The 17,335-nt window shown below is 39.9% G+C and overlaps 1 protein-coding gene across 4 annotated transcripts in view; it reads right to left on the bottom strand.

The window, feature by feature from the left end:
- The window catches only part of ATG7 (autophagy related 7), a 237,436-nt gene that overhangs the window by 126,934 nt on the left and 93,167 nt on the right, over positions 1-17,335 (bottom strand). For all 4 annotated transcript variants that reach the window (XM_079122505.1, XM_079122503.1, XM_079122504.1 and 1 more), the window contains one exon: positions 10,271-10,351. In XM_079122505.1, the coding sequence (XP_078978631.1) occupies positions 10,271-10,351 (81 nt within the window). The remainder of the gene's footprint in view (positions 1-10,270; positions 10,352-17,335) is intronic.

Consider the following 17,335-nt stretch of genomic DNA (forward strand, 5'->3'; position numbering starts at 1 on the left):
CAGCTTTGAGCTGGCACAGACTAACAGAGGCAAGCACACAGCCTCCCCTAGGGGGTACTGGGATTGCGCTTCCTTTGCAGGTAGTGCCACAGGATGACGTGGACCTTGTTTTCCAGGTGCACTTTCATTGCCTACTGGAACATGCTCCATGATAGGGAGCAGTGAGTGATTCGGCAGACAGCAGGAGATATTGTGAAATGAAACTTGTTCCTCCAGTACAGCTGGGAAATCTGCATTTGTTTTTGTTTTCTTATGCATAGATATTATTCCATGAGCAAGTCATTTTGAATTTTTTTAAAAAAATCTGCTTACACTATGATTGAAATCAATCTGTTAATCAGATCAAACTAATGATGGAAATCTGTTTATGGGCATATTAGTGATCTTACAGGTTTTGCTTCTGTTAGAGCAATGTTGAACTTGTGTTCCACGTTGGGTACATGAGAGGTTTTAATGCAACGGTAACCATCACTTGCCACAACCTCCACTTATTTTTTTTAAATATATTTTTTTTAGTCATCAATGGACCTTTATTTTTATTTATTTAGATGTGGTACTGAGAATGGAACCCAGTGCCTCCTCATACATGCCAGACAAGTGCTCTACCACTGAGCCACACCCCAGCCCCACAACCTCACTTATGTGACCCTCTCCCTTCAATGTCCTTCATTTAAGAGCAGACATAAAAGGAAAAGGAAATGTGTACTGGAACTCAGAACCAGGAAAAAAAAAGAAATACTTCTCTCATCCCTTCATGAATAGCACAAAAACATGCTCTTGCCTGGATTTGTACCCCAAGTTGGAGTGACAGAAAAGTTCTTAAATATATCAAAATGCTCCAGCAAACCCAGAGTTGACAGGAAAGACACCTGGCACTGTCTGGAACTAGGCCGATGGGTAAGTTCTGATTGTAGGGTGGCGTTCTTTGACATATCCTCCAAGGTAATCCTCATGGGAGATGGAACTGTAGCCCTAATAATGCTGCCCCTTCCCTTAGATACTGCTGACTGCACACTGTACTCTCTCAAGATGGGGCCTCCTGTGTGAAACACTGGCTCATGCCTCTTCGCCCACCGACTGTTCATTTGGCACATTCGCAGTCCTTTAAAGGCCACATGGGAGACACTTTCCAGTTTTTGTCTGGTGACTGCAAATTCAGAAGTTCCAGCTTGGGTGTGAGTTTTCAGCCGTCATCAGGTATTCCAGGAAAGAGAAACATCGACTTTTTATTCAAGATAAAGCATTAACATAACTTTCTTGATGAAAGAATTGCTTAAAACTAGGAAATGCCAGACACTCTAGAATTTATCACTACCATCATATAAAAGGTTACATAAATAAGTTACAAGGACAGAAACTTCAGGATTAGGATGTTTGCAAATATGTCTTTTCCATTTCTATGACAAAAAGTCCATGGTGGTATGTGCTCACAGAAATACCTGGACAGGATACTGGAAGGCCTTTTAGAAAAAATAAAATGGGGACATTCAGAAATCCTGCAGGAAGGCAAGCAAAATCCTCCAAAGGGTTCACTGCCAGAACGTGTCCTTTCATATAATGTTAAGTCATCTTTGATGAATACCAAAGACTTATTTTAATCCACTTTGGAAATGATCTTCCAACACGGTAACAAATCATCAAAAGTAGCAACCAAAGACAAGAAGATAGTAAAAGCTAGAAAGAAACTCGGCAGAAAAACAGTAAGAATCCTGTAGCACAGTATTCAGTGTCAGCTACTGCATATGGTTTCAGGCTAAGTAGCATCTCCACACCAACAGGCACAGAGCGCCTGCCACCTGTGTCAGCATCCTACCAGGCCATGAGCCCTAGAGGATATAGGTTAGCTTTTTTTCTTCCTTTGTGCTGCTCATTTATTTATCAAATCATTAACTTTTCTCGCCATCCAAAACATATTTTATCAGTTCTTTTCATTTTCCAGGAAACAGTTACTCCTTCCAACTGAGGTACAATTCTTGGGAAAGATATTCAAATAGCTTCACATGCCTGAATTACACCACTGCTTTGTAGTTTCACTATCTCATCCAGGAGGGTATCACTGGAAACTTCAGAAGCTGTCTCATTCATTGTAATGTTATCCCAAAATATCGTGAAATTATTTAGCTGAATTGTTTTGACAGTAGTCTTCAAAATAAACTCATGTAAATATATATCTGCATGGTGTAAACATTCCATTTAAATAGGTTTTTTATATATAAATATATGCAGCCTGTGTACATGTAAACACATAGACGCTTTCCCAGTTAAAGCTGCTGTAACCCTCATTTTAATGGCTGCATAGCAGTTTGTAAGTGTTCCCGCTTCCTTTCAAAGTCTACTAAGAGTAGAGGAGGAAGACGACAAAAGTAATGCATAAAGGAAAGAAGGAACACAAACGATTTTTGGTGCTCTCTGCCTATCAGAAGTCAAGTCAATGCATGCTTCTAGGGGAGGGAGGACGAGCCCTTAGAACTCAGAATAGGGTTAGCATCGTCTCCTGTGCCCCTGTTGGCTGCAGCTGGATCTAAAGAAATAGCTGATCAAGAGACCACACAACCTCAGAATCAAAATAAAAACCACTGGTAGATCAACCCATGCATATTGATTATCTACATTTGAAGAAAATGAGTCCCCAAAGAGAGATGGTGACTTCCCAAAGCCATAAGAAGAGTTCTGGTGGAGCCTGGACATCCCTGTGTCCTGTCCAGGAAAGCGTGGGAATGCTATCTGAGAAAACCTCAAGAGAGCAAGGGTGCTTTTACTGAGATCCAAAGGCATGCTTTGAGGACTTCATCAAGTCACTGAAATTTTCCGCAAAACCGTATGTGACTTTGCACTTTCAAGGAAGAATGCTTTCATCACTACTAACAAGGTCTATGACTCAAAGGGATGGGCTTGGGGTGGGGGTAAAGGTGAATGAGATAAATTCAAATTAAAAGGAAAACAATTTTTCAATATCCTGAAGGCTACTCTTAGGCCAAACAACTAGTAGAACCATCTAAAGTGAACACAGTCCTAAACTTTCTGGTGTGAATGGTAAACGGGATCCCATAAGAAAAAAAGTGCATAGGCAGGCTACATGTGTCTTTGAGACCACAGGTGACAGGGAAAGGAGAAAGCAGTGCAAGCTGTGACCAGTGATTAGGTGATCTCAGAGGACCATAGGTCAGATCTAATGAGCACAGCCAAGTCTTCAGGAATCGTGGAAAAGGTTTGGGGATCAAAGTACACAAACCTAAGTTTTCTGCAGCTTTTTGAAGTCAGAGCAACCTTGACTTTCAAATCCCAGATTCAGTACCTCTCACTGTACCTTCTTGTGGACACAGTGGGCCAGAGAGGGCTCTAGGAAGGCAGGGAGGCTTCATGTGACCACGGGGGTCTTTTGTTTTCTTATTTTTGGAGTCAACACCAGTCCCAGGAGTGGGCAAGTCCTTGGTACTTGGCCACAAGGAATTGGATATATGTCAGCCATTGCAATTTCCCTGGGAAACAGAAAATATTTTCCCCACTCTATGGATGAGGAAATTGAAGCAAAGGGAGAAATGTCCAAGGTTTTTCAAGGAGGTGAAGAGCCAAGAGTGCTGAGGGTAGGACTGTAGCTAAATACTCCTGCTGGCTCTGGCTGCATGTTCCAGCTCCTTTTGGGAACCAAGCAGTTCTGGAGATTGGAGAAACACTAGTTGCTAAGGACAAGATGTGGGATACAGTTTACACCACACAACCATACATATGGAATTCATCACAAATTAAAATAGAAGGCTTGAGGCCTCACTGGGTAAAGGAGATAGGAAAAGAGAACCTGGGGGTTACTCATCATTTTCCAAATCAGAGATTTATGTCCCTTTTGGAAAGGACAAGAAAAATCTGGCGGCAGACCAGATTTGAGTAATATTTGCCACTGCGAAGCTGTATGCAAAAATTCCTGGCACAAGTTTTAGAGAGCTCTTCCGATTGGGCTCTGGCCAGTCCTTGTAAATGACTGAGATTTAAAACCCTATCAAATCTAAGAAGCAGGGAATATGCTTGACACAGCACCATAAATCCCTCTACCTGAAGCTCATTTCAACCTTGTAATGGGACTGTTTGAGAAGAAACATTATCCATATATACCTATGGACATACATGTTTTCTGAAAAGGATAGAAATCCACAGTTAACAGTGATTTGAGGGATTGGATTATAGTTGATTATTTTCCTTCTTAAATATATTTTCTGCAATTAAAAGGGATCACTGGAGATGTAACTCAGTGGCAGAGCTCTTGCTTGCATGAGTGAAGCTCTGGGTTCAACTCCCAGTAACTAACACACACACACAAACACACATGAAAAGCAGGGCTGGCGTATTGCTTAGTGATAGAGCATGTGCTTATATATAGGGCTATGGGTTCCATCCCTAGTGCTGCAAAAAGAGAAAGGAGGAGTGGGAGGGGTGGGGAGTGTGAGTGAGTGAGTGAGTGTGTGTGTGTGTATGTGTGTGTGCTGGGGGTATAGTATAGTGGTAGAGCACTTGCCCAGGATTACTTGTGAAATAAATAAAATAATGGACATATAAAGTATAAAAGGTAATAATTTTAAAAAGTGTCAACAGAAAGCCAGAGCTTATCTCATCTGACTGACTCATTGAACAAAGGAAGAAACAAACGGAGGCGGGCAGAGATGGGGGCACCTTGCTTGAGGTCACTCAACGGGCCAGGGGAGGGACCAGAGCCAGGGCCCTGGAAATCCCCTGACTTCCTGCCCTCCACACCACCCTGCTGCAGCTGTTGGAGTCCTCAGGCTGGGAAAACCCCTCAGCCTGGTGCTAGGTGAGAAAGAGTTTTATATGGAATTGTAAAATTCAAAACAGCAGTCTCAAGTATTAGAGAAAATACACCAGATTCCAACTTGAGAAGATCCGAAATTGAGACTGTACTTACAAGACAAGGAAAATTTGAAGGCAAGTGGGTGCCTTCAATGTGCCCAAGCACAGTCACAACTGCTGTACTGAACAGTTTCATAAAAGCTCAACATTTTCTTGCCTCTGGCTATTATATTTGCCATCCTCCCTGCCTAGAATTCCTTTTGTTCTCTTTTCTACATTTTTTTTAAAAGAAATTCCTACTTCCTCTTTAAACGCAACTCAGAAGTCACTATCTATAGAGCCTTCCCTCATCTTCCCCATTTACAAAACTGTTACTAGAAGGTGGATCTTAACTGTCAAGCATGTCACAATGTGACAGAGATCATTATTGGCTGATAGCTGTCTCACCCTGTACACAGCATTTCTCAAGACAGTGACCATTTGATGAGTGTATTAGTCAGTAGTCTGTTACTGTTACTATAATCATACACTTGAGATAACCAACTTACAAAGTGGAATGGTTTATTTTGGCTTACAACTTTGGAGGTTTCAGTACACATTCAGCTGATTTACTGCTCTGGGGTCTGTGGTGAGGTAATACATTATGGCAGGAGTGTTTGGTAGATCAAAACTGCTCTCCATGGCTGGAAACAAAAGAGGAACAGGAGGTGCCTTCAAAGGCACGTCCCCAGTTATCTAATTTCCTTTCACTATGCTCTACCTCCGAATAGTACCGAATTGCACATCAAGCCTTCAACACATGGGCTTTGGAGAAACATTTCAAATCTATCTCTGGCATACATCAGAGACTCAAATGCCAGTTGAATAACAAATGCCTCATAACAGACATATAGTAAGACTTTGACCCTTCCTTCCAAATCTACAATTTGCCTTTCTATCCTATCATGGTGTTATTTGCAGAACTCTTGGGTAACACGTTGCTCTGAGACAGAGATTTTTCTAAAAGAAAGTTTAAATAGCTGAGTTTAATTTTGGTTTTTCATGCTTCTTAAGTCCCAAGGAAATATGATAGAAAAAAGGTAGGATGATATTACAAAATAAATGGGCAGGCTGGCTATCATACAGGCAAAAATAAAATGCAATTTATCATCTGATGATGCCAGCTGATGTTTCTCATTCTACTCTCTTTTACTCCTTAGGACACAAAGCCCAGATGCACACAAAATGCTAATAGCAAGTCATTCTCAGAAGTTGAATCATAACCTATCAACAGAAGATCCTGTCACATGGTTAACACCAGAATGAGTACAGAATTAGGGTTGCTAATCACCAAATCAGGTTTAAAATCTCTAGATCAGGTTTCTGGGCACATCATGCTACATCTGTGCAGCAGGCAGGTCCCAGATGGCAGCAAACCAAGCTGCTATCTTATGAAGAGGCTGTCTCTGCAATTCCACAAATGTTGGGTGACAAAAGTACGCAAAAAGAGCGAATACTCTACATATAGTTTCCTCAGGCATAGCCCTGCTCCTGACTCTGCAGAGAAGCTTTTGGTCAACTTCTAGATCTCGGAAATAAGGTTGTTGTTATGTAAAACACCAGAAAAAACATAGTTCTGTACGCAAAAAGAGCGAATACTCTACATATAGTTTCCTCAGGCATAGCCCTGCTCCTGACTCTGCAGAGAAGCTTTTGGTCAACTTCTAGATCTCGGAAATAAGGTTGTTGTTATGTAAAACACCAGAAAAAACATAGTTCTATCCCTCATGGAAAAAGAACCATAACAGTATTTGACACACACACTCTGTGGAAATGACAGGAAATTCTGGATGGATGGCAGTGTTCTACATTTTGATTGGAGGAGTGTGGGTTACACAGGTGTACACATTTGTCAAAATGTATAGCATTGTTTTCCTAAGACTTTTTCATTTCTCTATGAATTTTACCTAGAAAAATATAACTACACACAAGTATTGAATTCTAGCTACTAGGTTCATTTTCTATAGTAGTAGGGGTATAAATTTTGAAACTACATTCTATGTTTTCTAGACTTAAGCATGTGAGTAAATATATCCAGGATAATGGAAGCCAGGTTTCTTTCTACTGGGAAAGGTAGTTACAAATATGGAAAGGGGGAAATTAATGTCACCAAAGGGGATAAAATACATCATGTGCCTCCTGACACAGGATACGGTGCCACTCCTTTGGTTTTCCTGCAGAAACTTCATGACCTGAATCTAATCAGAAGGAAACATTAGACAAACCCCAATTGAGGGAAATTCTAAAAAATAACTGGCCACATGTCAAAAGGCTGAGGTTAAGACAGACAAGGAAAGGCTAAGGAACATTTCCAGATTGAGGGATACCAAAGATACATCACAACTAAAATGCAATGTTTGATCCTGAATTAGATCCTTGTTTAGGAGAACAAAAAACAAAACAAAACAAAACAAAAAAACAAAAAAAACCACAACAACCTACAAAAACATCATGGGTACAAATAACATCTGAAATGGACTATGCATTAGATAATAGTATTATGCAAACATTAAATTGCCTCAATTTAATAAGCCTATTGTGTTTAGCTAAGAGAGTCCTTGTTCTGAGGACATATACACTGAAGTGCTCAGTTGTAAAGAATCACAATGTTTACAATTTACTCTCGAAATTTCAAGAAAAAAAATAGAGGGGGGCAGGATAAGAAGGAAATCAGAAGAGAGGAGAGCATGAGTCATGAGGCAAATGGAAACAATTGTATAATCTGGGTAAAAGGCTATACAGAAGTTCCTTGAACAATTCTTGCAACTTTTAAGCTTAAAATTATGTCAAAATTAAGTTTCCAAAAAAATCCTAATTGACAAAAAAAAAAAAAAAAAAAGGTGAAAGACTAATAATAATAAACTAATTTTCTGGTAGGAACTGCACAACACACCAGTTGGTCTCAATTTCTTTCTAGAATTAAAAAGACATAAGCTTCAAATAATGTCCCCCCCCCCCCCCCCCCGGCGACAGATGCCATGATTTTAGAAAGTTTTTTAAGATAATAAACAAGAAATTGAAATGAAAGCAACTCCTCACCACCCACCTCCCCCTGGGATTCTTCAGTTTTTTTTTTTTTTTTCTGTAAAATGGAACAATTTACTGGGCTCTATGCCAGGCTAAGAGCCAATAGGCTAAGAAATGATTCGTGGGTAGACGATTCAGTCTTTCCTGGCAGAGAAGGGGAAAAAAAAACAAACCCCTCTATTCTTCCACCATGGACAACTGTAAAAAGATCTATACTATTTTTTATTATTTTTAATAAACAAGGTAATGAATAAGAGCATTATCTCTCAACAAAGCTTGTCCTACCTCCCCAATTTTTAAATTTGCATTTGTGGCTAACTAAATCAAGACAAATATGGCCTTAGTCCCAGAGGAGGGAGGGGCACACAAATACTGAAAACTACCAAAGGGAAAAATTATTTCATGAATGTCAATAGAGAAATTTTTAAGTCATTTTTAGCCCCAGAGAATGTGTTTGAAGCAATAACAACTATGATATTGCACAGTATAAAACATATCGGCTAAGTATGCATTAAGGGGAAAAAAAATCACATGCACAGAAAAGGAAACATAATTAGATTTGTCATTTCAAAGTATTAATGTTGGGTTTGCAAATAATAGACAACGACATCCCCTAAGCACATAACGAAGGGGGCCAAGTAAGTGAACGCCGTGTTTCTACTGTAAGGAAATACAGGCACCAATGAAGCAACCTTTTCAGCACAAAAGAAATTTAATACCCAGACCACATGAAAAGTGATCTCTATGGGAATAGTGCAGCTGTTAAAATCCAAGTCAGTTTGTATTAAATTGTCTAGCATGTTTATGTAAAGCAGGACTCTCAGAATGACCGCCAAGAGGAAATAATTCTGCTGACAAAAAAGTGATACCTATATTTAATTTAATGCTTCCAATAAGTGTGAAAGAAAGATGCAAAGCTATTCTCTTTTAAAGAATATCAGGGGCCCAGTTAGCTGGCATGCTTGTGATTCTTCTATAAACAGTATCTTGTAGGCTAATTTAATTAGAAATAGAACAACAAAGAATGAGTGTTTGCATTTCACTTAGTGAACCCAATTATCTTTATTTTGCTGGCTAGCTGGACCTACATAAAACCAGAGGAAAGCTTGTGGCACCTGTGCCAAATGATTTCAATGTGAAAATTAATACTGCCGAGTTATTTTGAGACCAATTAGCTCAGCCACACAAAGAAAAAAAAAAAATACACTCCACTGAAGAGCATATAATCCTAAAAGGAGTTTCTGAAGACAGAAGTACACATGGAGATCCTGAGGCCCAGCCCTAAGTAGATGTAAGGTATCTTAAGAAACTACAGAAAGAATGAGCTCAGAATTGCTGATAAATAATAAGCTTTAAATTCTAGCATAGGCACTTGGGATGCATAACAACAAAATGGGCTTAGTTTACTTCTGAAGAAAAAAATAACTCTCAGTTTTTGAGCACCTAGATTTAACCAAATTTATTAACATGCTTTGTCAAATCTAAGTTCATTTTTGAAGAGATACTGGTCAGTGTAGTGCTTCTCACTAGATATGACCTGTATAAAGTTTCCAACAGAAGCTTGTCAGTTCAAGAGGAGAGAATTTCTCTAGAATTCAATTCCCTCTGAACTCCTGGGTGTAGGGTATTCAGCAAAGAAACCCCAATTTGTAAGCAAGAGGCCTTGGTTCACTGGTAAGTGATCCCATGCTATTTTGCATTGCGCTTCAACTTGAAAACTTTTACTTATCAAGAACTGGGAGTTTTAAATCATTGGGTATCAGAAGATTTAAAGGAACACCCAAAAAGGAAATCAGCTGTCACATACAGTATACATACAAGAATAACTCAGACAGTATCTCAAAGCCTATTAAAAAATGAGATGCCATCACCATATTTTTGAGATCCATCAGCCGTTTCCCATTACAAGAACAGGAGACCAGATCTATTTTTAGAGTTGCTGCAAAGATCAAAGCCAAAGGGGCTCTTTTATTGGCTCCCTACCCAGGCCCCTAATCTGTTTACTTTTTCTTTGTCATTATGTGGATCTCCAAAAGACAAACAGCCAGGACTGCCTGGAATCCCCCATCTTCTGAGTAATGCGTAAAAATTGTTGAGGGTCCATCCAAGGAGGGAAATTCCCCAGGGAGGAACAAAGACCAGTAAAGTTTAAATTCTAGCCAAGATGGCCACAATGCTACTATGGATACAGAGCTAAAATTTCTAACTCAGTCTCTCTCTGCAGACTATTAAATTTTCTCAGGCTAGTTTCTTTGTAAGAATAAATACAGATAAATAAAAACAAGAAAAAGTGCTTCCTGGACTACTTCTCCCCCACATAAGTTGTTTTCAATGCCTCTGCCTGGTAAGGCTCAGGGCATTTAATGCTAATGGGCTCATTTTAAAAAACAATGCAAAAATTACTTACTTTGAAAGAACAAGCTGTACATTTGTCAAACGCCAGGCTGACAGGAAGGACATTATCAAACCGTGACAGAAATCCCCGGATCTAAAAACAAACAAAACAGAACAATTCACATCAAGCATGGAATGACCACATCTATGAAAATGTGTGGCTAGTGTCTGACGAGGAGGAGGAAGTGATTACTACGGTGGTCCTGACAGAAATAGCTAGCATATGTGAAGGTCAACAGGAATATTTTCCCCTGTGTTGTAAATAGGTCTGGGAAAGAAATATATTGAGGCCTTTATCCCATTAGGAACCAAGGCCTACAAACTTTTCAGGTATCTGAGACCTAAAAGCAAATTGACTTCAAAATATGAAAAGCAAACTGTAATATCTAAAGTATTGTTTTAATGAATACCTTCAAAAATATAGCACTGTCAGGGCCTGGGAGTGTAGCTGGGTGGCAGAGCACCTGCCCAGCATGCAGCAGGCTCTGGGTTTCATCCCCAGCACCACAGAAACAAATTGCCTAGGTGACCCTGATTGAACTCTCTTGTTGTAGAGACTACAGGATAAGGCACCTATCCACAAATCTATATGGGAGGGACCACACAAGGACACATGGCCTGGGGACTGACTACAGAAAGCAGAGATGTACTCTAAACTCACATCCAGTTTTTCTGCTTGTTATGGAACAGAAACAACATGTAAAACTGCAGCAATTGCTGGGGCAACAGCGCCACCTTGAGTGTAAACTTCTGCCTGCAATGGGTGCACATTTGAAAGTAACCAGGTCCTAGCAACTATGACTGAGGTCATTTATGCTTGGGGCATTATAACTCTAGAACTGTACATAGGGCAGAGAAGCAATTTCAATCTGTTGTGTGATTAACACATTGTTACTAATAACAAGAACAGCAAATCTTTTAATGTCTCCACAGAACTCAATATTTGTAATAAGCCGGACAATACAAATCTTGTCCTGAGTTCATTTCAATGACCTTCCTGACTATCCCATTTTAAGCTGGCTGAACTTGGGCTCAGAAGGGTGAAGCACCCTGCTCAGGTAAGTGAGAGCAAAGTATCAACACAAGGCCCAGGCCAGGGCCTCTGGGTGGGCTAGAGGCTGGCTTCCTAACTCCCTCTCAGATTATCACAGAATTTGTCTTTAATATTAGATCTCCTCATGATTGTTGTTTCTGTTACTGATGCTCATCCCCCAAATAAAAACAAAACCCTTTTTCAGGCTTCCTTCCAAGTTTGGATAACTCCATCTTTACTCCTACACTGCAACCAGCGATATAAGAGAATGTGTGAACCTACATTTAGAAAACCTAACTGAAGAAAATGCCTACAGACATTTTCCAAATGTCCTTATCAATATACCTGATTTCACTATAATCCCAGGTCAAGAGTGAAAGAGCGGGTGAAAATGAGAAGTAAGGCAACTGGAGTAAAGATAGACTCATGGTGAACCTCTGAAAATGTGACAATCCTTTAGTTCCCCATTTCTCAGCATGGTGGCTGTTTCATAATCCAGTACCAGAGGCACCATCAGGGTCATGAGTCTGCTATTCAGAATATGAAAACAGGGGACATCAAACTGGCAGAGGGGGCTTTAATGGTTAAGCGACAGAGGGTACTGCCAAAATCCTTGGGAGCTCTGGAAGTTACCATGAATGCTCATAGTGACCTTTCTGCATGCCCAAGTTATTTTTACACTAAATTCTTTTTTAAAACTATCATTTAGCATAATTTCTACTAAAATATTATTTCAAATGGCCTATATGTCAATGCCTGCTTTTTTTTCCCCTCTCTCTCTGCTCTAGTGCTGGGGTAGAACCAAAGGCCTAGTGCATCCGGGGGCAAGCACTCTACCACTGACCTACATACAGCCCAACCTTCCACATGTTTTATAGAAAGCTTACTTCATCCATTATCCCTCATCTAGCTTTTATTAAGCTCTCCTTAAGTTGCAGAAAGAATATTGGTAATTCTATCTGCTAAACTGTCTTATGATTAGAGGTGGGGAGTAAAGCAGAAAGCAAGGGAGAGGGTAGATCTGATTAGGAGCTTAAAGGGAAGAGAGAAAAAGGAAAGGAAGTAAACAACAACAAAAACACAGGTGGTGAGGAATAAAAGGAAAAAAAAAAAAAAGAGTCTGCACTGGCTGAGGAAGGCCAACACACCATTGTTCAGCACCCAGACAGCTCTTTGCCAGGAAACAGTGATTCATTTTCCCAGGAAATGAAGTAGAATAATGCCTGTGAGGATTTACAAGTTCACTAAATTGGTATCAGAAGACTCAGAACATAAAGCTATTCCAGTTTTAAATAGTCTCAGAGGAGAACCTTCTCAAACCGATTGCAACCAACTCTAAACAGGTGCCTCCCAGGGTAGGCTCTCTCCCTTCTATTTAATGTCAAGTTACTGTCATCAATTCATTTTCCTAACACAGAGCTCTGAGGCCTGCCACTGTTTATCAGTCACTTAGAGCAAACCAAATAAAGCAGGGCATTGCCTACACTGGCACTCCAGCCTCTCCCACCCCAGAGGTCTGGACCCAACTCGCCTTCCCATTTGTATCTTGGACAGAGTCTTTTCACAGGCTGATCCAACTGTTAAACTGAACTACAACTTCCCTCCCAAAGACATCTGTCATCTGTCTCCTGGTCCCGCCCCAGGCTGAATTCAATGACTCAGAATTCTTCCTTTTGCTAAGACACATGTATCTAACTCCTCGTCTTCCTGAAAAGTCACTCAGCCCAAACAAACCTCTTTCATCAATCCTCCATCCCCCTGCCATTCAACCTAGAAATAACATCTCCACCCTCTGAAATCCATCTTTTGGTCTTTATGCCTCCAATACCTAATGTAATAAGTTTTTTTTTTTTTTAAAGAAATTAATAGCAGGTATATTTAAATATGATTCACATACAAAAATGTTCATCTTTTAAAGTGTAAACTTGGTGATTAGAATATTCAGTTGTACAACCAGCAACACTAATTTCTAAACATTTATCTTCACTCCAAAAGAAACCCAGGGACTGGAAAGCACTTAGTCTTCATCCTCCCCTTTTCCCAGACTCTGAGAAACACTAATCTACTTTCTATTTCTATTGATTTTCGTATTCTGCATATTCCCTATAAATGGGATCATATACAACTGGCTTCCTTCACTTGGCACAATGTTTTCATCCACATCAACATGTCATTCTTTTTATTGCCAAATGATATCCAATTTTATGGACATGCCACATGTGTTCATCAACTCATCAGTGGATGGCTATTTCTCTTGGATATATCCCTAAGAGTGCAGTTACAAGGTCATGTGGTCATTCTATGCTTGGGATTTGAAGAAGCACTGCCAAACCATCTGAAGTGACCACACCATATTATGTTTCCACTAGCCAGGTATGAGGGCTCTGATTTCTCCAACTCCTTGTCAACACTTGTTATTCTTTTTCTTCATCACAGCCAACTCAGTGAGTGTGAGGTTGGCAGCTTGCTCACTATGGTTTTGATCTGCATTTCTCTAATGACTATCAAGCATCTTCCCATGTGTTTCTTGACCATTTGTATACCTTCTTTGGAGAAATGTCTATTCAAATCCTTTGCCAAGTATCAAACTGGGTTACCTTTTTGTTGTTAAACTCTCATTTCTTTATTCTGGAATCAAATTTCTTAGATACATGATTTGCAAGTATTTCCTCCCTTTCTATGGTTTGTCTTTTGGTGTATTGAAGAACAGGCTTTATTTTGGTGAAGTCTCATTTATCTATTTTTTCTTCTGCTACTAGTCTTTTCATGTCAGATATAAGTTGATGATTTATAATATACTCTCTTAGGAGGTTTACAGTTTAGCCCTTATATTTAGGTCTGTGGTCCATTTTGAGCTAATTTTTGAATATGGTATGAGAAAAGGATCTAAATTCGTTCTTTTGCATGTAAAAATCCAGTTGTCACAGGGCCATTTGTTGAGATGACTATTCTTTCTCTACTGAACTATCATCAGTTGGCCACAAATTTAAGGGCTTATTTCTGGACTGTCAATTCTATTCCTTTGATCTATGCACATCTATCTGTATGCAAGTACTACAGTGTCTTGATGACAATAGCTCTGTACCAAGTCTGAAACTGGAAAGTGTAAGTTCAACTTTTATTCACCTTTTTCAAGATTATTTTTAACTATTCTGGGTTCCTAATATTTCCCTATGAATTTTAGAATCAGAAAGTGTGCTATAGTTAAAAACATTTTTTTAAACTTCTCTTGCTTTTAGAGGACAAGACAGGTTCAACTATTTGTATTTATTCACACAGTACAGGGATTTACTCATGAGATTTACGCAATAAATTATGAAATGAATGAATGAGCAAAACAACTGGAAGCCTGCAAAATTATTCATATTTGAATTATACAGAGAAAACGCATCCCAAGTAATCCACAAGAAAAATTCTAACTTACCATGAGTCACATTTTCCAGGCAATTTGAAACCCTTCCCAGTCATTTATGCTTTTATATCCCCAGTATTATAAATTAGTGTCTCCACAATGTGCTCTGCATTCCCTCAGTCTTAAAAGAAACACATAAAATTTAAAGAGCAGAGATTGCTACTTAAAATTTGAGTACCTCACTAAGATGTGCACAGACTCCCAAAGCAATGTAAAATCCAGGTACCCTATGCAAAAGTCCTAATAAATATATTCATGTCTATTTGGAGAGGCCAGGCCCCAAGTCATAATCAAAGAAATTAAAAGAATTCTCCCATGTTGGGGAGTGTAGCTCAGTGGCAGAGCGCCTGCTTAGCAGGCTCCCGCCCCGTATGCATGCATATGTGTGCGTATGTGGACACAAAGGTTTGTCCCTAGTTTGGATAGGGTAAAATTCACAATGACCTTTTATACTTAGGAGCATGCAAAGTATATGAAAGAATAAGCTTCTTTGGTGTTTTCTCAACTTGTCTCATCAGGAAAATTCCTGGAGTTTGATTCAAAAGGTCTGGGAGAAGGTCCGAGAATCTACGTTAAGTGTCCCACTCAAATCCTGTCCTGTGAAACACTTTGTTACCTTCCTTACATCTTCCTGGGCTTTGCTACCACTCAACATTACCTGTTAGCTGTCAGAAAATGAACGAAAGCCTTCAGCAAGACTCAAATTCCTTCCAGTCTTTCTAAAAATAGCACCACCATTTCCGCCTTGTTTAGCCAGTACTAAATTTACACTGAAAAGCTTTTGTACAGTGATTTCTAAGTTATTTCTCCATCCACACAGGAACCAAAACCTCTTGATATTGCTCAAGGTAAACTCTCTGATTTGGGGGCTGCACAAAGCTTACTCTTAACTCATGTTCCAATGTTTGCTGTCAATATCTCCTTAAAGGAGGACAGAGATTAAGGCCAGTTTTTGTTTTGCTTTGTTTTGTTTTCTATGTTAACTCTTTTCATGAAAACAATAAGTATATGACAGAACAAAAAATAAGTATATGACAAAAATAAGTATATGAGAAAAAAAAAAAAAAAAAACCCACACTCCCATGGTGCATTAACTTCCGTTTTACAATGTTTAAAACAGCACCCTTTCATTCTCGCTGTCCCTATAGAGAGAAAAACTATCAGTTTCACCCCCACACCCCTAGTGAGGGGCCAAGCCTTGTCTCTTTCCCTCCACAGTTTATTTTCTAAAATTTCTTTTATTACATAAAAGCATAAAGAAATGAAAATAGCCCATACATAAACTGGATCAGTGGTTGCCTGGGACTGAGGGTGGGATGTGAACTTGGGAAGAGGCACAAGGGAAATTTTGGGATGACAGAAGTTCCATATGTCTTTTGTGGTGGCAATATATGAGTGTATACACCCGTCAACATTTAACCAAAATGTATGCTTACTGTTTGAAAATTATGCTTTGAAAAAGGAAATGTTAAAGAACAGTTTATGACCTTGTTTTTTTTTTTTTTCAAAACAGTACAGAAAGGTATGAAATTAAAAGTCCCTCTTACCCTTATACCTCTTCCTGCACATAATCACCAACTTTAGTATCTAAGGTACCCTTACAGGAAGAAAACAATTTTATTTGGGTGCTGGGGCTTGAGCCCAGAGACTCTTGTATGCTGAGCACCAAGCTACATACTCTCAGCTTAGGAAAAAAATATTTTGAACTTAAAGTAGTTCTACAATGTGTGCATCTTATTAGATGCACTGAATATTAGAAATAAAAATGAACCAACCCCAAGAACCCAGCTGGGAATGACAGAGTCAGAAGAAACAAGTACCTGTGCTCACTTGGCTCCCAGCCCACTCATTGCCCCAGGTTCTAAAGGAGCAAAGCAGTCAGAGTCGAATCTGTTGTCAACTTGAGGCACTGTGTCATGCCTAAGCTTGGCTTTCAGGGCCCATAAGACAGGAGACAGGCTGCTCAGCACGAGCGGATGAAAAGATGGCACACAGAAGGTAAGGAGGTCCAGCACAGGGCTTTTAAAGGGCTCCTGATCCAGCTTCCCAGCTGCGCTCAGTAGAACACACGTGTGGGGCATTGATCAGGCAGGATTTCATGAGGAACACTTGCGCACGTCTGCATGGCGTTGCAAGGTGCCCAGGCAGTAACAGCTGTTTGGGTTGGGGTATATGGGGGGGTGCTGGAGGCACAATTAGCATAAGTGAGAGCACAAAATCCAAAGGTAAGTTCAAAAACCAGGATTTTGTCTGTGCTAACATGAGGAGTTAGGCACATTGCCCTGCGGATGCCATCAAAAAGTCTTTTTCTCAGGCTCTAGCAGTGGATCTCCAATGCCTGGAGTTCTCGAAGGTTTTCACTCAGTGGCTCTGGGATTGACTGAGAACTGTGTATTTTGAAATGGCTCCAGGTAAGGGAGCCCCTGGATCAGGCTGTCTTCCAATTTAAGCTTAAATGATTCCAGAGTCACTTATGTCTCCTGTAGTCTGTTCTCCATGCTGCAGTCAATCTTACCATGTCATGCCAAGCCTTCCCTCTGGGATGAAGGTCCAAAACTTTAAATGGCCTGTGCATCCCATGCTTCCTCCTCTGGGTTCCTCCAACTCTCCACAACATGGGTGCACTGGTCTTT

This window comes from Sciurus vulgaris, assembly GCF_902686455.1.
Source record: "Sciurus vulgaris genome assembly, chromosome: 19".
Taxonomy (NCBI): Eukaryota; Metazoa; Chordata; class Mammalia; order Rodentia; family Sciuridae; genus Sciurus; species Sciurus vulgaris.